This window comes from Ursus maritimus, unplaced genomic scaffold, assembly GCF_017311325.1.
Source record: "Ursus maritimus isolate PB19 unplaced genomic scaffold, ASM1731132v1 scaffold_33, whole genome shotgun sequence".
Lineage (NCBI taxonomy): Eukaryota > Metazoa > Chordata > Mammalia > Carnivora > Ursidae > Ursus > Ursus maritimus.
The window spans coordinates 24,149,928-24,174,242 of record NW_024425897.1 but is presented as its reverse complement, the minus strand read 5'-3'; the positions used below and the strand labels follow the sequence as shown (position 1 = coordinate 24,174,242).

At 47.8% G+C, this 24,315-nt stretch overlaps 2 protein-coding genes across 2 annotated transcripts; one reads left to right on the top strand and one right to left on the bottom strand.

Moving 5' to 3' along the window:
• The first annotated feature begins 6 nt into the window (after positions 1 to 6).
• EIF2B1 (eukaryotic translation initiation factor 2B subunit alpha) lies at positions 7 to 9,815 on the top strand. The gene is made up of 9 exons (XM_008688799.2): positions 7 to 156; positions 1,386 to 1,487; positions 2,773 to 2,909; positions 3,019 to 3,135; positions 4,923 to 5,035; positions 5,578 to 5,646; positions 6,742 to 6,817; positions 7,876 to 8,001; positions 8,733 to 9,815. Exons 1-9 carry the CDS (start codon positions 144 to 146, stop codon positions 8,895 to 8,897), a joined length of 918 nt encoding a protein of 305 aa, XP_008687021.1. The 5' UTR covers positions 7 to 143; the 3' UTR covers positions 8,898 to 9,815.
• Positions 9,816 to 10,369: 554 nt separating this feature from the next.
• Positions 10,370 to 24,309, bottom strand: DDX55 (DEAD-box helicase 55). Its single transcript, XM_040620015.1, has 14 exons — positions 24,171 to 24,309; positions 21,711 to 21,761; positions 21,531 to 21,617; positions 20,378 to 20,469; positions 20,237 to 20,299; positions 17,676 to 17,825; positions 16,928 to 17,117; positions 15,370 to 15,452; positions 14,507 to 14,638; positions 13,626 to 13,718; positions 12,329 to 12,443; positions 11,712 to 11,880; positions 11,096 to 11,388; positions 10,370 to 10,873 (listed from the first exon to the last, which is right to left on the bottom strand). The coding sequence occupies exons 1-14, from the start codon at positions 24,276 to 24,278 to the stop codon at positions 10,697 to 10,699; spliced, it is 1,803 nt and encodes a 600-aa protein (XP_040475949.1). The 5' UTR covers positions 24,279 to 24,309; the 3' UTR covers positions 10,370 to 10,696.
• Between the last annotated feature and the right edge of the window lie 6 nt (positions 24,310 to 24,315).

Genomic DNA, 24,315 nt, shown 5'->3' with positions numbered 1-24,315 from the left:
GCCCCCCAAGGCGCCGGAAGTGGAGTGTGGAGACGTGCTGCGTGCTGTCAGTCTCTGTGGCTGCGAGCCCTCGCGGTTGTGGGAGCCGTCCAGTTGTCGCGGGCTGTCCCGGTCCCCTCGGGCTGCGCGATCCGGAGGGCACAATGGACAGCAATGGTAAGTCGGGCCGGGCCGGGCCTGCTGGGCCTAAAGCGGAGCCGTACGGGGGTCACTCCACCTGGCACGCCCAGGCTGGGCTCTGCGAGAAGTCCCTTTCCAAGCTTAGGCTACTGGACTGGATGCTGCTTCTAGTCGCGACTCAGTCCCTCTCGCTGTCCCTGTCTCCAGGGAATGGATCCTGAGGGTATCCCCAGACCTTCCTCTCCCAGCGCTTAGCAGTGCCCTCCTCCAAAAAAGGGAGACTTAGACGAGGAGTGCAGATCTCCGCAGTCGTTATTTCCTCATAGGTAAAGTATGAGTAAGAGTCCTCGCCTTACTGGATCTGGTACTAGAATTTTTTTTTAAGGTTGTATTTGATGTGCTCATCTAATATGGTTATCAAGGTGTTTTATTAAGTGAAACACAAGGGCAAACTGACATATGATACTTCTCATTTAAAAAAAAAATAAGGATGGACCTCTGCATATATATGTACATATGTAAGTAGGTGAACAGGCTTGAATTGGCACAGACTGTCTGGACAGGTGGAGGGAAAACTGATAAAGTGGTTGACTCTGGGATTTTCTGCCAGGACTTGTAGTCAAGGATAAGAAGGAGGATGACCTTCCACCATCAGGAGGTGGTGCTTAAATTTTATGCCTTTCTGCACAGATGGGTTTTTCAAAAATGAGAAAGTTTGTAAATAAATACTACAGTGGTGTCATCTCTATTCCCATCAACATTTATAATGCCCCTGAAGCCAGACACCCTGAAAAGAAAATATTTTTAAAATTAGTTTGCTTCTGGGATGCCTGGGTGGCTCAGTCTGTTAAGCATTTGCCTTTTTTGTTTGTTTGTTAAGATTTTATTTATTTATTTGACAGAGAGAGAGACAGCCAGCGAGAGAGGGAACACAAGCAGGGGGAGTGGGAGAGGAAGAAGCAGGCTCCTAGCAGAGGAGGGACTAAGCCACCTAGGCGCCCCTAAGCATCTGCCTTTAGCTCAGATCATGATCTCACGGTCCTGGGATCGAACCCCACGTTGGGCTCCCCACTCAGCAGGGGTCTGCTTCTCCCTCTACCCCCCACCTTGTGTGTGTGTGTGCCATCTCTCTCTTGCTCAAATAAATAAAAACTTAAAAATAAATAAAATTAGTTTGCCTCTTAAGGTCAACAGTCATTGAAAAGCTCTCTAGTCTTACATACTGCTAAATGAATTTGATGAATCACTTTTTTCTCTCTCCGCAGAGTTAATTGAATACTTTAAGTCTCAGATGAAAGAAAATCCTGACAAGGCCTCAGCAGTAGCTGCCATCGGGACTTTGCTGGAGTTCTTGAAGAGAGATCAAGGTGAAGAGGGTCATATTTGAACACTCTGGGTGTTAGGAAGTCCTCTAGTAACTCAGAAGTGTAGAAAGTTGGGGTGCCTGGGTGGCTCAGTCGGTTAAGCATCTGTCTTTGGCTCAGGTCATGATCCCATGGTCCTGGGATCAAGCCCTGCATTGGGCTTCCTGCTCAGCAGGAAGTCTGCCTCTCCCTCTCCCTCTGCCCCCTCCCCTGCTTGTGCACGCATGCATGCATGCCCTCTTTCTCTCTCTCAAATAAATAAATAAAATCTTTAAAAAAAAAAAGTGTAGAAAGTGAGACTGTGTGTGGGCCTACTTGAGTTAATGCAGCTCCAAGTTCAACTTCTGCTTCATTTCAGTCTTTTGACTTGGAAAGAGCCCACCAGTTATCATTAAATGGGTCCCCTTTCATAAGTGAGATACACTTTGAATCAAGAGTGACCATATTATATCAAGCTGACCATGAAGCTTAAATTATAGTAATAGTTCAGCTTTGTAAATGTTTATTGAGCTTCTGTCTTATGCCAGAATTTTTGCAGTTGCTACAGAGTGTTCCAGAATTCTAGTATTAGTATTATTCATTATGATTGCCTACTCATTCGGGCATCCTAAATGTAAATTTCTTGGTAGAACGTATGTCTTTTATAAACGAGATAACAATAAAAATAATAGTAATAATAATGCCTTCTTTAATCCAAAGTGCTGGCCTAAAGACATGTGTCTCTAAGACAACTTTCAGTGTCTTCCCATGGTACCTACAATAAAACCCAAACACCTAAGCCTTGCCTACACCGTTTCTCAGACCTCGTCTGCCGCTTCTGCTTAATATCCTTCCATGCCATCCCTCACTAAACTGCGTCACGTCAAGTTTGTTCCCATCTCATGGTCTTTGTGTAGTTATAGTCTGCATCTATACCTTTCCCACTGGATCTTTATGTGGCCGGATCCTTTCTCACTCAGGTCTCAGTTTAAATGGCCTCCACTCCAGAGGCCATCCCCATTAGCTCTTTCCATCCCTGTTAGCTCAGCCCCACGTTTCTCATCATTCTGCTGCTTTCTGTCCTCATTCGGTCTGTAACTTGTGTATTTCTTTGTGTGTTTGTTTATTGTCTGCCTCTTCCACTAGAAGGGGAGTCCCGTCAGAGCAGGGACCCTGTCTGCTCACTGGTGTGTCTCTGGCATACAGGATGCATCCAGTAAACACTGGTTGAATAAGTGTATGAATCACAGACCCACCAAGGGGCTATGATACTAACCTGAACATCGCATTCCTCACGTGATCCATCCAGGGGAGACGATCCAGGGCCTGCGAGCGAATCTCACCCGTGCCATAGAAACCCTGTGTGAAGTGGACTCCTCCGTGGCCGTGTCCTCTGGCGGGAAGCTCTTCCTGCGCTTCATCAGCCTGACTTCGCTGGAATACTCCGTAAGCCCTGCCCTCCTTTCGTTACCTTTCGACTCCTGTGTTTGGTGCAGGTCTTCTCAGCTTTACCTGGATTTCTGCTTTACCCCTCATTTTGCTGTTTTCTTCCTAGGATTACTCTAAATGTAAAAAAATCATGATTGAGCGGGGAGAACTTTTTCTCAAGCGAACATCCCTATCGAGAAATAAAATTGCAGATCTGTGCCATACTTTCATCAAAGATGGGGCGGTGAGTAGATTTTCTCATGTGTGGTAGTTGGGAGCAAGGACTTTGGACTTAGACTTCCGGGGTAAAATCCCTCTTCTGCCACTTACTCGCTGTGTCACCTTGGACAAGTTACTTAACCTCTCTGTGCTGCAGTTTTCTCATCTGTTAAATAAAGGTAATACCAGTACCTACCGCATCAGGTTGTTGGAGGAGGAGGTTTGAGCCGATCTAAGGACTCTGTACTATGCCTGGCACATAGGAAGCACAGTACAACCGTGTAGGTGTTATTACAGAGGCTGTCGCATTAAACAGGCCAGGAGGGGTGCCTGGCTGGTTCAGTCAGAAGAGCGTGCGACTCTTGATCTCCGGGTCGTGAGTTCGAGCCCCACGTTGGGTGTAGAGATTACTTAAATACAATAAATAAACTTTGAATAAAATAAAATAGACAGGAAGAGAAAAAAGCACTGGGACAGCATGGATGATTCTTGATTTAATAACATGTCTTTACCAAAGAAGTGTTTTCATTATCGGGTACATACTAAATCGAAACTAAATCCACACCTAACAGCTGTTGGAAATGGTTCATACTGACGGGTCCTCCCGGTGAAGGTCGGCGCTGGGCTGGGATGTTGTCTTTAATTTCATTTTTAGTGCTATTTCAGAGACGCAGAGCTGCCAAGGGTTTCTAGGTGAAGTGAGGACGGGAGCTGCAGGTTAAGCCAGTCCCCCAGCAAAGGGGCAGTAAAACTTTTATGATGTCTCTCCCAGGCATCCCTCTTCTGCCACCCAAGCCTCCACAGACCATAAAATTCTTTACTTGCGTCTTGACTCTGAAATCTTGTCCTCTGTTTTATTATCCCCTTTCCAACCTTTGAAGTGTGTTCTTCACGAAATGACATATAATAGATGTGAGTGGAACTTGTACAAAAGCCAGTCGTGAACAAAGCTGCTTTTGGCCCCATGAAGGCAAGATTGTGACTGCCTCTCGCTGAGGCCTTCTCCTTCCGCCAGGCTCCGCGCTCAGCACCGTGCAGGTCTCACGTGCCCTGGCGCGTGTGAATGTGTTAATGCCCACGTGCAGCAGCACGGCCCACCTTGGAACCTGCGGATGAGCCACCTGGGGATCTCATTCAGTGCAGGCTCTGACTTAGCAGGTCGGGGGCGCTGAGAATCTGCATCTCGAACAAGCTCCCAGGCGACGCAGAAAGGCACTAGGGCGCTCTGTCCATCCATTTCGCATTATACAGAACCACAGAGTCTGTCGTGGCAACAGAGCTGCAGTGAGTGTCTGCCCATTGTGTCTGGCCCACAGATGGGGTGTGTTTACCCCCAAATGGTGTTTGTAAATAAAAAAAAAAAGAATTAGTTGGCCAACACTTCTTTCTTGGATTTTCAAGAAAAAAAAATCTGGCAACAGTGGGACCATGTGACAACAGCTGGAGCTTGGTCTCTCCTCTTTGCTGCCGGCCCCACCTGAGCTGCCGCTTTTCTTTCTGTGACCTGCCCCGTACCTGCGGGCCTGAGTGTGCAAACCATGTCTTAGAAATAGGAAAGCCAGCCCAAAAGAACCGAACAGAGCCTTCAGATGGAAAGGCTTTTGTACCTTGCGAGCAACACCACATGGAGATTCCACTCCTGCAGCTGCTGTGGGAAGAGGTGACCCACAACAGATGGGTCTTTCTGATTCCAGTCGATTTGTGAGAGAGCATGGAGAGAAGCGGGGGTACCGGGAGGGGCACTGGCATGGAACAGCACGCAGGTGATCCCTGCCAGGCTTGCCCTCTTGACGGGGCTTTCTTGGTCCGCAGAGAATATTAACTCACGCCTACTCCAGAGTGGTCCTGAGAGTCTTAGAGGCAGCAGTGGTGGCCAAGAAGCGTTTCAGTGTGTACGTCACAGAGTCGCAGCCTGACTTATCAGGGCAAGTATCATTCCATTTGGTTATGGGCCCAGCAGTCATTTTGAGCACAAACGAAGGATTAGAACCTGTGTAGGGAGTCCCAGAACATGCCCCCCGACTGGCCAGTCACTCAGCCTTGCCTTTGTGCCTTTTCCTGCCCCCGAAGAAAAGTCTCTGTGAATTGGCAGTAGGCCACCGTACAGGATCTAGGGTGTTTCTTTAGTAGTTAAATTGGAGGAACAGCAATAAATATGTCAATGGAAAGATTTTTATCAAGGAGTAGATAATTCACATCTCCATCCAGAAGATAATGAGAGAAAAACTCTTTTTGCGGAATTTGCATCTTTTACCCAGAGTCCCTAAGAAGATAGTTTTCCTGAAACACATATTTTCTTCTAAACAACCCAAATTCTTGTTTCCTTAGTCCAGAGTGTTGGGATGTGCCCCTTAATCCCTGAACATGAACTGAGTTTCAAGCTAATGTGATTTACCATTGTCCAAATTAAGTGACTCATCCTACTTTCTTGGACTCTCTCTAATGTTTTCCAAATGTCATTTTCCAGTAAGAAAATGGCCAAAGCTCTCCACCACCTCAACGTCCCTGTCACCGTGGTCTTGGATGCTGCTGTTGGGTAAGTTCCCATCTTCCCTGAGCACCGTTATTTGTCATCACCCACTCCCGGGATTGGCTTGGAGCAGGGTTCCGGATTGAAGGTTTGAGTCCCATTCATAAAACTGCACTGGGTAGTGTTCTGCCTCCAATTTGACGGCTGCATTAAACCAGGAGACGAGCTGTAGGGTGTTGCAGAGAATGGGAGTCATTTATGTAGTCTTATGGTGCATTTTATCTTTTCTTGAAGGTTTTATTTATTCATTTGTCAGAGAGAGCACAAGCAGGAGGAACAGCAGGCAGAGGGAGAAGCAGGGAGCTTGATGCTGGGTTCGATTCCAGGACCCCGGCAGACGCTTAACCGACTAAGCCACCCAGGGTCCCTTATAGTGCATTTTAAGAGCAAGGTGCAAAAGTCAGGTTAGGGTCAGCACACATAATCAGTGTTCCCGCCTCAGAGAAAGGCCTAGGCTGTCCTCAGCGGCACTCTGGGATTCTTTGACTTACCCGTGCAACTTTGCTTCTAAAACTGAGGACACACGTTCTGAGAATTGTCAGTGTTACCTCACAAAAGAAAACAGGACTAAAGGTCTCTCGGAAAAAACACGTAAGGCAGATGATTAAGGAAATTAGGAATGCGTTCAAAAGGAAGCATTTTGAAGAATTCTACTTAATTGCTCATTTTCAAAGGTAAATTAGCCTTCACCTGAGCTGAAAGAGTCTTGAATTAAATAAATTTTCTTTCAACTTCAGATCACAACAGGTTTTTAAATTTTTGTTTCGTTTGTCTTGAAGTAGATCAGAAAGTAGAGCGTAGCACGCATAGTGAGGATAAATGCCGGGTCATGAAATTCCATCCGTCACTACACCCGCACGCGTGTGTGCTGGGCGGCCGCATGGAGGGCACGTTTACCACGGGGCTGTGATCACAGCGCGTTTTCATGCCTGTGACGGCAGAACCAACAGTGCCCAGGGTCGTCTCATGGGTTAAGTGCTCTTTTGAAGAAAATAACTTGTAAGAGGAACGTACGGTGGTGAAAATGGAATATTAATCTTTGCAGGTGATGCTGCTACTCGTAAGAGCCAAGAAAAGCATAATTTTTTTAAATTTCTTTAGCTATATCATGGAGAAAGTGGATCTTGTCATAGTTGGTGCTGAAGGAGTTGTTGAAAATGGAGGGATTATCAACAAGGTAAGAACATCCATTCTCCACAGCCCCTTGCTCCAGGCAGGGAGGGGTTGCTGAGCCACATCCTGGCGGTACCGGACCATGTTATCACTCATCCAGCCCCACGTAGCCTCTGGACGTCACCATCGCAGAGAATTGTCTCCCAGTCCCCAGAGGACACTACAGCGGCCAAATTTGAGTCATATTTCTTTGATCTATAGGAATCATGAAAAGGAGGTTTATCTTTTCTCAAAACATGTTTTAACTGGAATTGGGTTTGGTTGTTGGGTTTTGTGGTTTTTTTTAACTGGGCATATTTGACATCAGTATAGCGTGGTGTTAAAATTTCTCTGTCCATTGCTTAACATGGAAAGATTTCATGATCACTTGTTTCTTGTGGCTCCTGGTGGAACACATATAACGTACAGTCATCACGTGTGCAGTTCGGGGGAGTGATTTCACGCAGCGCATTTTCGAAGCCCATCTTTGCTGTACAGTTGTCCGCACACCATCCCTTTTTATGGCTGAGCCATGTCCCATTGTGCGCAGGGAGCACATTTGTTCGTCCACCGACTCCTGTCCTCTTGAGTCATTCCTACATTTCGGCTCTTGTAAATTACGCTACTACAAACATGGGTGCACAGGATCTGTCTGTTCGCAGTACCTGAGTGGAATTTCTAGGTCACGTGGTAATTCCGTGTCTAGCATTCCGAGGACCCACCAGACTTTTCCATAGTAGCTGCACCATTTTCTGTTCTCCTCAGCACCGTACAAGCATTGCAGTCTCTCTGCATCCCTGCCGACACTTGTAATTTGGGTTTTTTAACTAGAGCCATGCTAGCAGGTGTGAAGTAGTGTGTCGTTGTGGTTTTGACTTGTGTTCGCCTGACGACGAGGGTCTGGAGCATCTTCTGAACATGTGTGTATTGGCCATTTGTTTATCTTTAGAGAAATGTCTATTCTGTCGTCTTTTTCTAAAAGATCTGTAATTCCAAAGCTAGATTTACATATATTATGTTCACTCACACACTTTCAAATATGCTCTAAGATCTCATCCTTCTACGTTTTCTCTTACTTTCCAGATTGGAACCAACCAGATGGCCGTGTGCGCCAAAGCCCAGAACAAGCCTTTTTACGTCGTGGCAGAAAGTTTCAAGTTTGTACGACTCTTCCCACTAAACCAGCAGGATGTCCCAGACAAGTTTAAGGCAAGAGGTTTTTTTTACATATTTGAAGGGGTATTTGAGTCTATGTTGAAAGCTTTGGGAAGAAGCAGGGTAAGAATATTCCAGTAAGTTACTCCCCTCCCATCACTAGTTTCTCCAACGCGTGGGATACAAAGATCATTTGTTGGCTGAGCTCAGACTCAGAAAGTCCCATTTGTCCCCAGAACTTGGTCTCTCTTAGGCACGAGAGGGAAAGCTGATGTTTCAGTCCAAGCTTTGGAGGCCACTCTCCGGGCTCAGTCTCCGTCTCCCCCGCTTACTAACCACCCTGCCTGGGGCAGTGCGCTCATTTTATGCTCTGGACTTGAGTCATCTGTAAAACGAGATGAACATGCATTCTGAGCGTGACGACAGTTCTGAGATAACCCAGGAGAAAGGCTTGGTCTGTGCCAGGCACATAGTAAGCTCTCCGAAAAGACTTGAAATTGTTATCTTGAGAGGTTTGGAGCCGTGAATCCAGCACACCAGTGAGGGCAGACACAGTTTGGGTTCTTCATTAAAGTGAGGCCATCGGCCGGTAGGTCGCCATCCTCTGGCTGCCCCACGCTGCCCTCTGCCCTCCTCGCCAGCGTGCCGCCCAGCTGGCTTCCCCCTCGTCCAGGGAACACTTTCAGGTAGTAGCTAGTAGCACAATGATTGCTCAGGCCCAGCCCACACCACTTCTGAGCCCTGGGCGTGTGGGGAAAACCAACACGTGTTTCCTGTCTCCTCAGTATAAGGCAGATACTCTGAAGACAAAGCAGACCAAACAAGATCTCAAAGAGGAGCACCCGTGGGTCGACTACACCTCCCCTTCCTTAATAACACTGCTGTTTACAGACCTGGGGGTGTTGACTCCCTCAGCAGTCAGCGACGAGCTCATCAAGCTATATCTGTAACTGCTGGATCCTTCCTGCCGGCGCACAGCTGATGTACTTGGGGCAGAGTGAGTAGCCTCTTCACCCCTCCGTGAGCCGGACCATACGGAGTTTTTTGTTTTTTTTTTTTTTTCCTTTAAAGATTTTATTTTTAAGTAATCTCTACCCCCAATGTGGGGCTCGAACTCACAACTCCTGAGATCAAGAGTCACATGTTCCACTGACCGAGCCAGCCAGATGCCCCTAAAACTGAATTTTTTTTTAAATGAAGGCTTAGGTACTAAGGACCTAAAACCATTAAGACTTGGAAGATTTTTTATCCATTTCAATGCACCATCTTAAATGCGTTCATGGTTTCCCTAAAACCCAACCTGAATTGTGTTTATGGTTTCTAGATACTTTCCAGTTTCCAGAAATACAAGTTAGATTATTGGCTACTTAACCAATGGAAGACGTGCCCAAGCCCACCCCTCCCTTTCCTGCACTCCAGACTGATTTGCCAAAAGCATCGATTAGAGATGCAGGCCTGAAAAATCAGGTGCTCCCACCTGCAGCCAGGTGCCCCTGCAGGAACCAACAGCCGCCCAGGACACGTTACAAATGGTGCCCATTATGAGAAAGGCAGGAAACCCAGGTGGAAGTCACATCAGGCTTCCAGTGGTGACCACGAGCCTGGGGCTGCCACCCCCTCATCAGGATTGGGACAGACCGGAGGGAAACCACCAAGAGAACCCAAGGAAGGCAGAAACAACATTTAGCAGGAGTAGCCTCCGTGGCTCAGCACATAGGAAGACCTTCCAGAACATCTGTAAACTGAAGTCTGCATCTGTGGAAGATGCGAATTTCCTTTAAATGTGTTTGCTCCTGAACAGCTTTTTAAAAATTGTACTTGGGGACAAATTCAGCATCTTTTCAAATAAATTATGTGAGAGATTTTGATATGGTGTTTTATCAGTATTGAGCGCTGAGGCCCAAAGGTATTGGCCATCTTGGTGAAGACAATGCAGCCACATTCACACACTCAAGACACTCCATTGGAAGGAAATAGTTCATTCGACACAAAGCATAATTTTTTTTTCCCTAGAATATGACTTGCTTCCTTCCCTCCTAAACTGGTGATGGGGATGATTCTTCAAAAAGAAGAAAACCCCAGGGGCACCTGGGTGGCACAGCGGTTAAGCGTCTGCCTTCGGCTCAGGGCGTGATCCCGGCGTTATGGGATCGAGCCCCACATCAGACTCCTCCGCTGGGAGCCTGCTTCTTCCTCTCCCACTCCCCCTGCTTGGTTCCCTCTCTCGCTGGCTGTCTCTATCTCTGTCAAATAAATAAATAAAATCTTTAAAAAAAAAAAAGAAGAAGAAAACCCCAGGAACAGCACCTGCCCCATACAGGTGCTCTGTGCAGTTCCTCAGAGAGAGAACTCAAGTCCAGGGGTAAGGACACCCACGAAGGTCAGGTGCCTGAAAACAGTAAGGAAACTTGAAAGCCAAAAATCAAGTATACCTCAGTATCTTTATGTTAGAAAGTAAGTATAATATAGCCACAGAAAAATCAGCTTTAATTTAGAGGTGACCCATCAAAATAAATATTGACTTCTATTATTTACACTCAGTCTCACACTCTTCTGTTGGCCTTAAACGCTGGTCAGGTTTTCATAAAACAGTCATGAGTGTGAAGCATGCCCTCCGTCCCCAGTGTGAACATGGCTTTCTCGGACGCTGGCTGTGGGTCTGGCACACAGTGAAAGCACGTGGGCACTGTGCGGGGCACAGGGCCCGCTCACCGTACCCCCTGGGCTTGCGTGTGCTCCGGGGCCGGCGTCAGCAATCCTCTTCCAAATCAGGGATCCCCAGATCTGCTGTTGGGACTGCTCTCTTGCCACTTGAAAACAGCCCCTTCTCAAATTCTTCTTCAGTAATTTTGCCTTTCTTAAACTTTTTCAAGAGCCTCGTGTCGTTGAGGAGTTCCTCCATGTCCTCATCTTCAATTTCAGAACCCTAAGTACAGAGAGCGACAAACCACCAAATTTCTCAGGGACGTGTTCTCAGAGCAACAACACACTCAGATCAGCTTCCACAAACACGTCACGCTCCCACCCAAGTCCCAACAGAATACAGAAATACGAGAGCCCCACACAATCCCTGCTACAAGACACTATTTTGATAAAATTCATTCAAAATTCTCAGCTGAGTGTTCAAGTAATAAAGGAAAAACTGTACCTCTTCCCTCCTCCTTTTTTCATTCATTTTTTTCTTCTTCTCCTTTTTGGCCTTCTGCTTTGACCAAGCTTTATTTTTTATGAATTTTTTTCTCCCTTCATTTTCTCTTTTCTCTTTTCTTTGTTGCTCCAGTAGTTTCTGCCTCTGCTTCTCTCTAACTTTATCTTTAAAGGGAATGGTGTCTGTGTTAATATCCGTAGGCACAAAATCTGGAAACTGCCTTCCTCTCAGCTCCGGCATCTTGGGCATCCTCAGCAGGGCAAACCCTCGAGCAAGGCTAGCAAAATCAAGATCTAATTAAACCAAAACATCAAGAGTTAGCACACCCAAAACAGAATCATAAGCACCAACCCAAGGAAGATAGCTGTTTTCTAACCAAATGATCTAATGGGTTCATTTTAATTAGAATTAAAATAATTATATTTTTACCAAAAAGGAATACTCGGCAGCAAGTTTCTTCTGTCTACGCAAACCCTAGGAAGACTTCTCTTAGGTATTTAGAAAATACTAACCCTGACATACGCGGAACGTTTTTATAAAACAAAGCCGTTTCACACCTGCACTACCTGAAAGGCCATGTTGTGTTTAAGGAGACAATTCTGTGAGTCCACCTTACCCTTTAATCTGAAGATGAGGTTGCATTCATGCTTCGCATAAGCCTGGATGTGTGACACAAAGGCTTTCATGCCCTTTTCAAACACAGCTCTGTCGGCCAGGGCCATGGACTTGAGCTTTGGAAGGAAGTCTCCTATGTTTTTCTGGAGTTTCATCTCCTGCAGGGGGCACTGCACACAGACCACATGCTCACCTCCTCTGGCTGGGATCCCCTCACCTCCAAAACCCCATCAGAGCCAGTGCAAAACCAAAGGCAAAACAATTCATTGCAATCTTTAATCAGAGACACTGAAGCCCAAATTCCCAAGTATTTTACTTGATTAGAAAATTCTCAAATCAATTTTCCGTAACGATCCTGATTCCTGGTTGGAAAGTAACCAACACGAGGTCTGTGTTCCCAAGTACTGATGCCCGGCTGGAGCTGAGCAGTGCCTGCCACCCTGAATGGGACAGGTGCCTCCCCACAGCCCTCAGGCCAGCCGGCTCCTGCCCTTACATCACCACCTGGCCCCTGAGAGTTTGCAATTCGTCCTCTACGTTCTGGACCACTTGCTGGAAAAGAACTCGACCAAGTTTCGTGTCACTGGGCATTCTACATGAAAAAAGGAGACCGCTTACTTTTTGGTTAATTTCAAGGAAACTGATGTAGGACTCTTCCATGGGAAGGAGGAACACGAGCGCGCTGCCACCATGGCCGATGCGGGCTGTACGGCCACAGCGATGCACAAAGGCGCTGTGAATGGAAGACGGGACCATGATCACTATGTGAGAGTGGGCAGAGCATGAGCCCAGGGCTGCTACACCCTGCGGCTCAGCCCAACCCTGCCCCTCACTAGGCTCACAAATACAAATGCTGGCAATTAAATATAGATTGCAAACCAGACAGGATTCTGCAAAACATTTAATGTGAACTAGAAAACTCTTACATGTATGCCTATCTGACGATACAGGTAAAACATGGTCCTAGTAGAAAAACATGGTCCTAGTAGAAAACTGGGAGACAAGAGTATAGAAAAGTGGCCTGTAAGCCTTCCACCAAGAAGTAACAATCATTACTGCCCAGGAGGTCTAGGCCCCCACATTCTCCTATGTTTGGAAGCATTTATGAGGAATGTATGTTTGCTTTGGGAGAGTAAGACTTTCATATAGGGTGTCAAAGACTTTCCTTTAAGCATCTATCAATTCACTATGCAAGAACTTTAAAAAGCATGTGCAGGGGCACCTGGGCGGCTCAGGTGGTTAAACGTCTGCCTTTGGCTTAGGTCATGATCCCAGGGTTCTGGGATCGAGTGCTGCACAGGGCTCCTTGTTCGGCGGGGAGCCTGCTTCTCCCTCTCCCTTTGCCTGCCTCTCCCCCTGCTTGTGCTCTCTCACTGTCTCTGTCTCCCTCTCTCTCTCTGTCAAATAAATAAATAAAATCTTTAAAAACTTAAGTCATTAAAAAAAAAAGCACATGAAAATAACTATTGCATACTATGGCATCACGATTTTCACACACCAATGACAGTTCACCTGTTCCTCCATTTTTGTTATTTATTTTATTTATTTATTTATTTTAAAGATTTTATTTATTTGACAGAGAGAGACAGCGAGAGAGGGAACACAAGCAGGGGGAGTGGGAGAGGGAGAAGCAGGCTTCCCGGATGGGCAGGGAGGCTGATGTGGGGCTCGATCCCAGGACCCTGGGATCATGACCTGAGCCGAAGGCAGACGCCTAACGGCTGAGCCCCCCAGGCGTCCCAACAAATTACTGCATACTACGGCATCACTATTTTCACACACCAATGACAGTTCACCTGTTCACCCATTTTTGTTATTTAGAGCAATGTTTTGATGAACATCATCATGTGTATCTTCCTCAGGATTCATGGGGCCAGATTCCTGACAGAGAGGGTCACACTCCATCACGCCATACCTCGCGCTGCTGGGAGGGTCGTACTGCAAAACCCAGTTTACTTCAGGAATGTCTATTCCTCGGGCCATGACATCCGTGCACACTAAAATCCCACTAGAAAATGAGAAAACACCTTTCTGAGCAAGGGGGCCACCACCGTCATCACCATCAGTCTTTCCCAGCCTCGACAGGATGACGACGTAATGCCTCTCACAGAAGCACCCGTTAGGAATCACATTTTGACTTTTTTTTCCTCCTAAGTATATCTAGGACTTCACAAATTCCCAACGAAAACCGGAGGCAGGGAGGAGACTGGGAAAGGATTTTTTTAATTAGCATACTTTTCTTTGAAAGAAACCAAAAACCGTAGTGAGTCTAATCCTGAGATGTAACGGTCCGTTCTATCACTCTGGCTAGAAGAGTGCTGTTAACAACACAGCCAGGAAGCCCTTAGAAAAGCAGAAAAATGTTACCTCTACAAGCGAATTAATTATGGTCACCGAGAGATGCGAGGTCCTAACTGCAGTGACCAATGACAACCTATGAGACTTCAATGAATTGCTCCTATCTGCGCCCTCCACCCATTCAACAAATAGGTATCAAAACCCCCTGGGCCAGGTGCTGGGCCAAATACTGAGGATCCCGGGAGTGAACACAACACACGGTCCCTGCTCTTACAGAGCTTACGATCTTGCGGGGCAGCTGGCGATGACTAAGGAAGTCAGTGCAGCACAGCACGATGGGGTCAGGCCGTGGGCAGGGCCCACCGGGGCCACACAGAGCAAGTGTGATAACCGGGCAGAGGAGAAAGAGGATTCCAGGCAAGGAACACAGCCCACATGAGGCTTGAGACGCAGCGGGACCTGCCGAAGCAGGCAGTGAGCTCGAGGCAGCGAACCCACCTCTGCGATCTGCGGAACTCCATGAAGATCTTCCCGCGCTTGTATTTCATCTTCCCGTGAATGCACATGACCTCCACACCCTTCACCAGGGCCTCCAGAGCCTTTCCATAGTATTCCACACAGGCGCAGGTGCTGAGAGGGGACAGTGGGCTCAGAGTTGCTGGGGGAGGGAGGCGGCGAGCACCAGATGCAGCAGAGGGACCCCATCCTCTCTGGGAGAACGGCTACCAACATCATCACCCTGAGCTCTAAATCTGAAACCCTGCAGTTCTGACACCAGGACAAAATCTGACCGTGGTAGCCACCAGGCTGGCAGCTTCAAGGCCACTCCCAGCCACTTCCTCCCTCATCTCCCTTTACGACAGAGGCTGGGACAACTGCACACTCATATTCTCTGCCTCCCTGGAGGTGAGCAGCTGCTGAGTGACTCACCTTTGGCCCCTGAAATGAAAGCCTGAGCATCTGAGAAAGCTTTCTGCTCTTCTGATGTGAAGAATGCCCTTCCCCCTCCCTCAGCCTTTCCTCCTTTCTCTGTTTTCAGTGCAGACGGGGCAGCGGGCATGACAGTGGCCATCTTCAAACCGTGAAGGGACAGACATGAACAAAAGGCCGACACAGTCATGGAAATACTGACCTGGACACCGGGGAGACATACCCCAATGTCGGGACCTGCCTAACCTCTGGTCTTCTTTCTACAGGAGAAAAATAACTCCTCGTGCTTAAGCCACAAAAGTGGGGTTTTCAGTTATTTGTGGCCAAAAACATTCCTGAGAGAATTCCAAACCTTAGGGCTACACGCATCTGGACATTCTGGATGTGGCTGAACCCCAGATTCTCCTACCACAGCATCCAGGAAGAATTACCTGAAGAAGATCAGGTGTTTTTCCTGTTTATGATTTTGGAGAAAATGTACCAGCTGGTTAAATTTCTCATCTGCCTTACATACCTGCAAAGTAAAAAGGAAAACCAATTAAAAAAAAAAAGCTTATTGATGATAATAATCTCTCTAGCTATTTTCAGTTTCAGCCTTCAATGTTAAGGACTCTGACTTCCTCCACTAATAGAACGCATTTCTGTCAACATGTGAATTGGTCTACATAGCTCAGAAGGGGGCATCAGCATGTGCTGACACATACAACTCAGAGTCAAGTAACAGAGAGATGCACAGTCATCCCATGCAATCGTCCCCAAATCCCAGTATATGAACAGGGACCACGGTACCAGCTATATCCAAGGTAGTTTTGTTTTTCTTTTTAAGTAAGTGCTACGCCCAACATGGGGCTTGAACTCATGACCCCATGATCAAGAGCCGCACGCTCTCTGGACTGAGCTAACCAACTGTCCTTCCAGGGTAGATTTTTTTTTTTAAATGTGGATTCTTGGGCACAGCATACAAATTCAGTAGGTCTAGGACTGGACCCAAGAATCCATATTATTTAGGAGCCCCCAGGAGACTCTGGTACATCTCCATGTTCAAAAATCACTGCTCTAGGGGCGCCTGGGTGGCACAGCGGTTAAGCGTCTCCCTTCGGCTCAGGGCGTGATCCCAGCGTTATGGGATCGAGCCCCACATCAGGCTCTTCGGCTAGGAGCCTGCTTCTTCCTCTCCCACTCCCCCTGCTTGTGTTCCCTCTCTCACTGGCTGTCTCTCTCTCTGTCAAATAAATAAATAAAATCTTTAAAAAAAAAAAAAAAAATCACTGCTCTAAGAGGAGCCCAGGTTTCCAGAAAAGAATGTACAAAATTTGAAAGACCTCCATGGAGACAGACTCCAGTCTCTCTTAATATATAGTCAAGTGGTCCATTCGGGCCCCTAAATGGGGAGACATTTAAACCCATCTGCATGCACTCCCCCTATTTTTACCAAAACCAAGTTCTCAATTTGGAATTTCTTCTCACACAAACAGATCTCTCTAAATGCAATCACTGAAACGAATACAAAACAGCAACAAGAAGCCACAGTGGGCATCCACAGCTAACACTTATTAGTACTCACTGTATACTAAGCACTGGCCTAATCTGTATGAATCAATCAATCCTCAGCACAACCTATGAAGTGGGTAGTACTGGAGCCCCCTTTCTACAGGTAAGTACATCCAGTTCAATTAGTAAGGGACAAAGCCAAGATGTGTACCTGGGCTTTGTCCTGGGCGGTCCTGCTCTGGCACTGCTCAGCCACGCACGACACTACCTACGGACCCCTCCCTCTGCCTGGGAAAGGCCGGGCTCCTGACCTCACCAGCCCAGCCCGGGAACTCCAGCAATGAGGAAGCCCCCCCGCCCCGGCTCCAACTCAGGTGAGCCTGCCGGATTTCCACACCACCCTCCAGGCAGTGCCCTAGAGGAAGCGCCACGCTGCCTGTCAGCGCGCGCTCAGCATCACGAACAAACCGCAGGATCGGTAAGGATATCCGTGCGCACCATGTAGTAGTTCTCTAGGCGGGCAGGAGTTTTCTGAGTGCTGCTGGCCGCTACGCCCTTCTCCTTCACCGAAATCCGGACAGGGTTCCGGAGCCCTGCTCGCACCAGGCTCTCCACTTCCTGCGTCTGAGTGGCAGAGAAAAGGCCTGTTCTCCTCTGCTTTGGCAAAAACTCCAGGATGGTGTTTATGCTAAAAAAGAGGGCTCAAACTTAACACCTCGTTTATCAGCGTCATCAACAAATACCACTTCGTGATACTAAACAGGTATTTCAAAGATTAGGAAAAAAGCCATCACAGTATTTACAGTAGACATTAACCAGGGGATGAGATTATGAGCAATTTTTATTTCTTTATACTCTCATTTTTCTAAGTTTTCTCCAATATAAACACATAATTATACTTTTATTATGTGGGACAATTAAGAGAGAATGAAGATAAAACAAAAAACTTTTTGGGACTAAAAACCACTGAAATATATTTTTTAAGTAGGTGAATTGTATGATATACGAATTATATCTCAATAAAGCTATTCAAAACACACACAACTTTAAAAGCAATCATGAAGGAAAATGCATCTTAAGAAGAACTGGAACTTAAACTGTGTGGAAGAATCTGAAGGACTGAACAACCTCATGATTTGAAATACAAAGGAGGCCAATAAAGGCAGTCATGAAGTGGTAGAGGAATTCCACTTCGCTCTCCTTCATCGGTATCTCCCAAAGCCAATGAAAGCCCACAGTCCAGTACCTTGCCTCAAACCCCATGTCCAGAAGTCTGTCTGCTTCGTCCAACACCAGGACGTCGAGGGACCTCACACAGCTGGCCAGATCCAAGCCCTCTGCCTTCCTCCGGAACATGTCCTCCAAGCGGCCTGGAGTGGCCACAATGATGTTCCCACTTTGAAAACACAGAAAACATTTATCACACTCTCAGGATCTTGGGAATATCTGTGATTCCAAATACCAAGTTTTGTAAACCTCTCCCCCCAAAACTCATCTAAGTTCTAATAAAGGGAAATACAGCCATGAGTGATGGGACAGGGCTCAGGGCAGAGAAGTGAGGGCCATGAGGAAGGCAGATGGGTTCCGGGCCAAGAGCCAGGGTGGGGTGAGCACACGCTGGCCCACTGGCCACATCTGACCTGCAACTGTTTCTGTGACATCCTACTGGCACGCAATCATGCCCATCCGTTCATGTATTGTCTCTGGTGGTTTTCACACCCCAACAGTGGAGCTGAATACCTGGGACAAACCATGGGGTCCACGAACCTAAAATATTTCCCATCGATTCCTTTATAGGTTTGTTGACCCCTGACCTAGAACAAGTTATTCAACCACTTTAGGCCCCAGGTAACTCATCTATAAAATGAGAATGTTAACAGAATTAGAGAATATTTTATGTTAAAATCACAACCACAGATGAAAGGCCAAATACAGCCCCTACACACTGGCTGACCTGCAAGAAGTTGGCTTTTTTGTTTTTTGGGGGTTTTTTAATTTTTTTTTAGGACAACCTTTTATTTTTTAAGATTTTATTTATTTATTTGACAGAGAAGAGACAGAGAGAGAGAGAGAGAGAGAGTGTACAAGCAGGCAAAGCAGCAGAGGTAGAAGGAGAAGCAGACTCCCCACTGAGCAGGGAGCCCGATGCAGGGTTTGATCCCAGGCTGGGATCATGACCGAAGCCAAAGGCAGACATTTAACTGACTGAGCCACCCAGGTGCCCCTTAAATTTTATTTTTAAGTGAGCTCTACACCCAACGTAGGATTCAAACTCAAAACCCTCAGATCAAGAGTTGCATGCTCCACTAACTGAGCCAGCCAGGCATCCGAAGAAGTTTTCTTTTTTTTTGTTTTTTTTTTTTTTATGTGAATTACATGCCAATGGTTAAAAAAGTCTGGAGCTAACACATAAAAATCCATATTCTTTTTTAAAAATCCCATATCTGGCAATACTGAGCCCAGAATCCTACAAGGCAACTATCAGCTAGAGATGAGTATTCGGCCACGTATTGGGCAGTTCCTACCCATCCCCACCCCAGCCCTTTCACATACCGATATTAACCTCTGACCCCTGCAGAACTTGACTTTGTGACCCCCGCTGAAAAGCATCTCACAGGATAGCTGGAACACGGCAAATGCTCAATAGAAGCAGTTCTCTTTATTAAGATTCCCTAACAAATTGGGCACAAAACTTACCACTGCTCATAATAAACCTTATTCATGGTGGGACTGAAAAAAATGCAAAGGGCTGATGGGCACCATGTATTCAAACATCCACCTGTTTATTAAACACCTGCGTGTGCTCAGCACCGTGCGAGGCTCTGAAGATGCAATGCTGCGGGACAGACAGCACCGCTGAGCCTGCCTGGGGACACGGGGAGCCTGGCCCACGCCGTGCTCTAAAGGAATGCTGTGTCCGTGTGGCAGCCGGGGCGTAGAAGGCAGCGGCAGTGGAGAATGGTGGCCTGGCAAGCCCTGTACGAACATCAGGATCCTTCCTAAGAGCCAGCAGAAGCCAGTAAAGAGTTTTTGATGAGTGACATGATCAGGCTGGCATTCTGAAAAGACCACTTTTCAGGATGCTCTGTACGGAGTGGATTATAAGAAGGCAAGAGTAGAAACACATAAGAGAGAACGCTACTGCAGGAGCCCAGTAGAGACGGGGCTGTCTAGATCAGAGTGGGAGAGGGGCTGAGGGAGAAAATCAAAGGGCTAGAGATGGGTGCTCTGAAGAGAAAATGTAAATGATGGTTAAGGGGGACGGGGATAGAAGGGACAGTGAGGTGTCAGGGCCAACTCCCAGACTTCAGGAGAAGTACGTGGGTGGACAGATGACTTGGAAACTCCAGATGACATGCAGATTTGGGGATAAAAAGCACCCATTCCAAACACGTCTGTAAAAGTCGGGAGATGCCCAGGAGATGCCAGGCAGACAAGCAGCTACCTGCAGGTCTGGGACTCAGGGTGAGGTCTGGGACCACCAGAAGTGAGATAAGACCACTTAGAGAGCCCCAAGTGAGAAAAGCAAGGGGCCTAAGTCCCATATAGTCAGCCTGGGGAAAGAAGGGGGGCCATACCCCGACTCCCTTCTCCTCTGCAGGGGGAGACTCACTGAAGGGGAAATGCTCAACAGGGCCTTATGGGAAGGAGCCAGCAGGCAAGATGGGAGAGTGGCCTGGAGAATACAACTTTCTGGGGAGCTGGGGTCGCCAGAGTGCTCCCCGTTAGGCCTAGACCAGGTATCACTTCCTCTTGGGTTCAGTGCCAAAAACAGGCAAGGAAAGGAGCAGAAGCAAGCAAACTTACCCTTGTTCCTTAAACCTTGCAACATCTTCGCCAGGATTCCTGCCTCCGATCCAGAGAATCTGGCTAAAACAAGAAACAGGTCTTCAGCAGGTCAGGCAAAGTAAGAGCCCGTGGCTAACAGGGGCACCACATTCAACTCACCTGAACTGCGGGAAGGGCTTCGTAAAATGCGCCAGGACTTCATCTATCTGAACAGCCAGCTCCCGTGTGGGTGTGATGATGATCGCCCCAACCTGCCCACGTGCAGGGAAAGGAAACAATGAGCAGAGTGGGCTCGCAGAGCTCCACACACGCCAGGACCGTGCGCCTCACAGAGCCAAGTGCCCAGGGGAACAGCACTTCCGGGCTTCCTCAGCACCAGTCCCGGTGCTTATCAAGGACTGCTCTGGATCACGGCCAGTTCGCATTACTGACAAACACGGGCTTCGCAAACACTCAACCGCTGCTCCTGGTAGGAAATGCAGGGTCAGGAGCCTCTGGTCATGTTTTGTCAATCAATCAATACAGAAGCTGATTTTATGTGTGCTTCTGTTTAATGACACCCTGAATAATACATAGTTGAGTTGTCAACACTGAATTCACTGCCGATCGCACCGTAACTCATTCCTGAGCGAAGCGTATCTCGCGCACTTGTTTTCTCGAAAGGGCCATCCCAGCCTTCTGGTGCTCAGGAATACTAGACGGTGCTTCAGCTCTACACTTGAGGCCATTTTAAACACTGAAATCAGCAGCAAAAATGCAAACACCACAGCGGTAAACAGACTGTAGGAAGGACGCCCGTTTACAGTCTGAGAGTGAAAACAAGAACGCAGAGCATTGCCCTATTGGGACCCAGCTGGGAATGTGCAGGGCAGGTGACTCTGATTTTCTGCTGCTCTGCACAAATCCCAGATGAGGGAGAAAACACAGTAAGTGTTGATCCGGGGAGCCACAAATACATTTTAAGCAGACAAATTCAGAAATATAGTATCTTCAGGGGCGCCTGGGTGGCACAGCGCTTAAGCGTCTGCCTTCAGCTCAGGGCGTGATCCCAGCGATCTGGGATCGAGCCCCACATCAGGCTCTTCTGTTATGAGCCTGCTTCTTCCTCTCCCACTCCCCCTGCTTGTGTTCCCTCTCTCGCTGGCTGTCTCTATCTCTGTCGAATAAATAAATAAAATCTTAAAAAAAAAAAAAAAAGAAAAATAGTATTTCAGGGAATGAGGATAGATTTTTTTTCAATCTTTTGAGTAGCTTCTTTGAACTGTGAACTCGACAATGACTAAGTGAAAATACGCCACTTAGCTATCCTCACCTGATTCTTTTTTAACTTCTCTTCCCTTCTCAGAAGAATTTCCAGGATGGGGATGACAAAAGCGAGCGTTTTGCCACTACCTGTGACCTGCCAAGATGGAGAAAATTTGGTTTGCTTTTCCTCACAGTTCCTTCTGGAGGGAAAACAGGAGGACAAGCTGCATTTCCATGAGGTACTCACCGCCTCTGCAGCGACATCTTTGTTTTTCATGAACAGAGGGATGGTTGCAGACTGGAGAAAGAGATGCAAAGCCCCAGTTAGAGAATGCCAGGCTCCAAGGAGGTGCCCCAAAGCCCTAGGAACACGGTGGGTGGCCTGGGTCACAAAGGACCCCACCACAATGCAGACCTTGAGTAGAGTCACCACAAGGCACCCCAGGGGGGTTGGCTCAGAGGAACACAGCAGCGGTATCTACACAGACGTGTGGAGGGGACAGCGAGCTGAGCTGGGATTTGGGAGTCCTGAATACGAGCCCTGCCTCGCCTCCTTTTCCTCTCTCTGGACCAGGAAGGGTTTGAAGACACTGAGTTTTAGAGTTCCTTCCGGCTCTCATATCAAAAACCAATGATTCAAATAAACCCTCTCATTTGAAACACCACAGGGAACCTCCAGGTCTTGTGAAAAGCCCAGCCCTTTGGTGGCTAAACCTGAAGCAGAGTCAGGTCTCAGCTTTGATGTTATCCCCTCCAGGACCCCACTCCTGGTCCTCAGAGCCTGCGCTCACCCATCACAGCATATGTAGGACTTCTACATATGCAAGTGGTTCTCAACCTGGATGATTCCTATGCCCTCGAGAAACATGCAGCAACGCCTAGAGATGTTTCTGGCTATCAAAACCCACAGAGGGGAAGCTACGCTACTGGCACCCAGTAGGTCGAGGCCGGGGATGCTGTTAAACAGCCGACAATGCCCAGGACAGTTCCCCACCACATACAATATCAGCCAGTCCAAAATATCAAGAGTGCTGAGACCGCGAAACTCTGCTCTAGAGCCCTGTTGTCCAAAAGAAATAGATGTGACCAGCGTACACAGTTTTAAATTTACCGGTAGCCACATTAAAAGTAAAAAGAAAGATGTAAAATGTATTTTACTAATGTGTTTTATTTAACCCAGGAGATCCAACATGTAATGAATATTTTAAAAAATTAATTACTGAGATATGTTCCACTCCTTTTTTCATACTAAGTCTTCAAAATCCATTGTACCTTTTACAGTTGGAGCACATCTCGATTTGGACTCACCATACTGCAAGTGTTCAAGAGCCACGTGTCTACTGACTCCCACAGTGGACAGTACAGCCCAATTACCAACACTGACGGCAGGGACTGGGTCTCCCTGCACTACAGTCCCAAGGCAGGGTTCACAGCACTCCCAACTCTCATCTCCAGCTTTCTCATCTTTCCTGAGGATCTTATGGACATCTCAACTCAGTAACTCTTGAATTCCCCTCAGAAACGTGTTACCGCTCCCTGCCTTCATCTCAGTAAATGGTACCACCATCCACCCAGCTGCTAAAGACAAAAACCTCAGACTCCCTCTAGATTCCTCTCTTTGGTAACCCCTACACCTGGCCCCTCAACAACCTGAACGCTCTCTCGAACTTCTGTTCCCAGTATCCACTGCTTCCTCTCTACTCTAGGTCACCACTACCTCTCACTTGACACTGGCCCCCTGACCTCTTGCTTCTTGAAGCCCCTGAAGTCCATTCTCCACACAGCAGTCACCTCCCTTCCCTTCGTACATAGCTTCCCATTAAGATGGCTTCCCACTGCATTTAAATAGAATCCAAACTTCAAGACCCTGCACAACGTGGACCCTACTCTGTTCATCTCTTACACTATGCCTGATGCTCCCGCCAAAGGTCTCTTTTCTGTTCCTCCCAGGTCACCTCTAGCCCCAAGACATTTGCACTGGCATTTCTCTCTGCTGGGATATCCTGCCCCAATCACCACACAGCCTCAATCATTCCGGTATCAGCTCAATGACACCTTCAGAGCGGCCTTCCCTAACACACCACCTTAACCTCCTGCCCTGGACCTTAGTGACACTTATCACCGACTGAAACTACCGCATTCCTCTACTCCTTTCTCCCTCCCCTGCATTAGAAAATAAGTCCCATGCCTGGTGACCAACATTGCAAAATCCCCAGAGCCTAGAAGAGCTGATACACAGTATATCCTCAACAAATACTTCTTGAGTTAATGAATAAATTGGGCCAGAACCCTTCACTTAGCCCACATAGTAACAACGGCAGGTAATATTTACTGAGCTCCCATAATGTGTCCAACACTGTCTTATGGAAGTCCCACAGCAACCCTACGAGATAGGTAAGAAGAAAACAGCACAGGGAGGTTAAGTCACCTGCCCGAGATGTCTACAGGGGCAGGGCCGGGATGCAGCGGGCACCTCGGCCCCAGCACTCATAGACGGAGGGGTCGCGTTGTTCAGGGCCCGGGCGTAGGTGCGCCGCCGCCCCCAACCTGCCGGGGTCGTTAACCAGGGCGGGCAGCCTCAGGGCGGGCAGCCTGAAGACGCCGCAGAATTCCCAGGGGGACCCGGCTCGCTCCGAGCCTCCCTGCCCCGCCTGCCCCCCCCATCCGGCGCACGGAGGACCCTTTCCCGCCCGGCAGCGCCCGGTACCTGCACCGGCGTCATGTACGGAAAGCCCAGCTCCCGCAGCGCACCCAGCACCCGCGGGTGCAGTCGCATCGGCAGCGACTCCCAGGAGCCCTCCGTCACGTGCTCCATGGCGCGCCCCTCCGCGGGCGCTGCCGCCGCCGCCGCC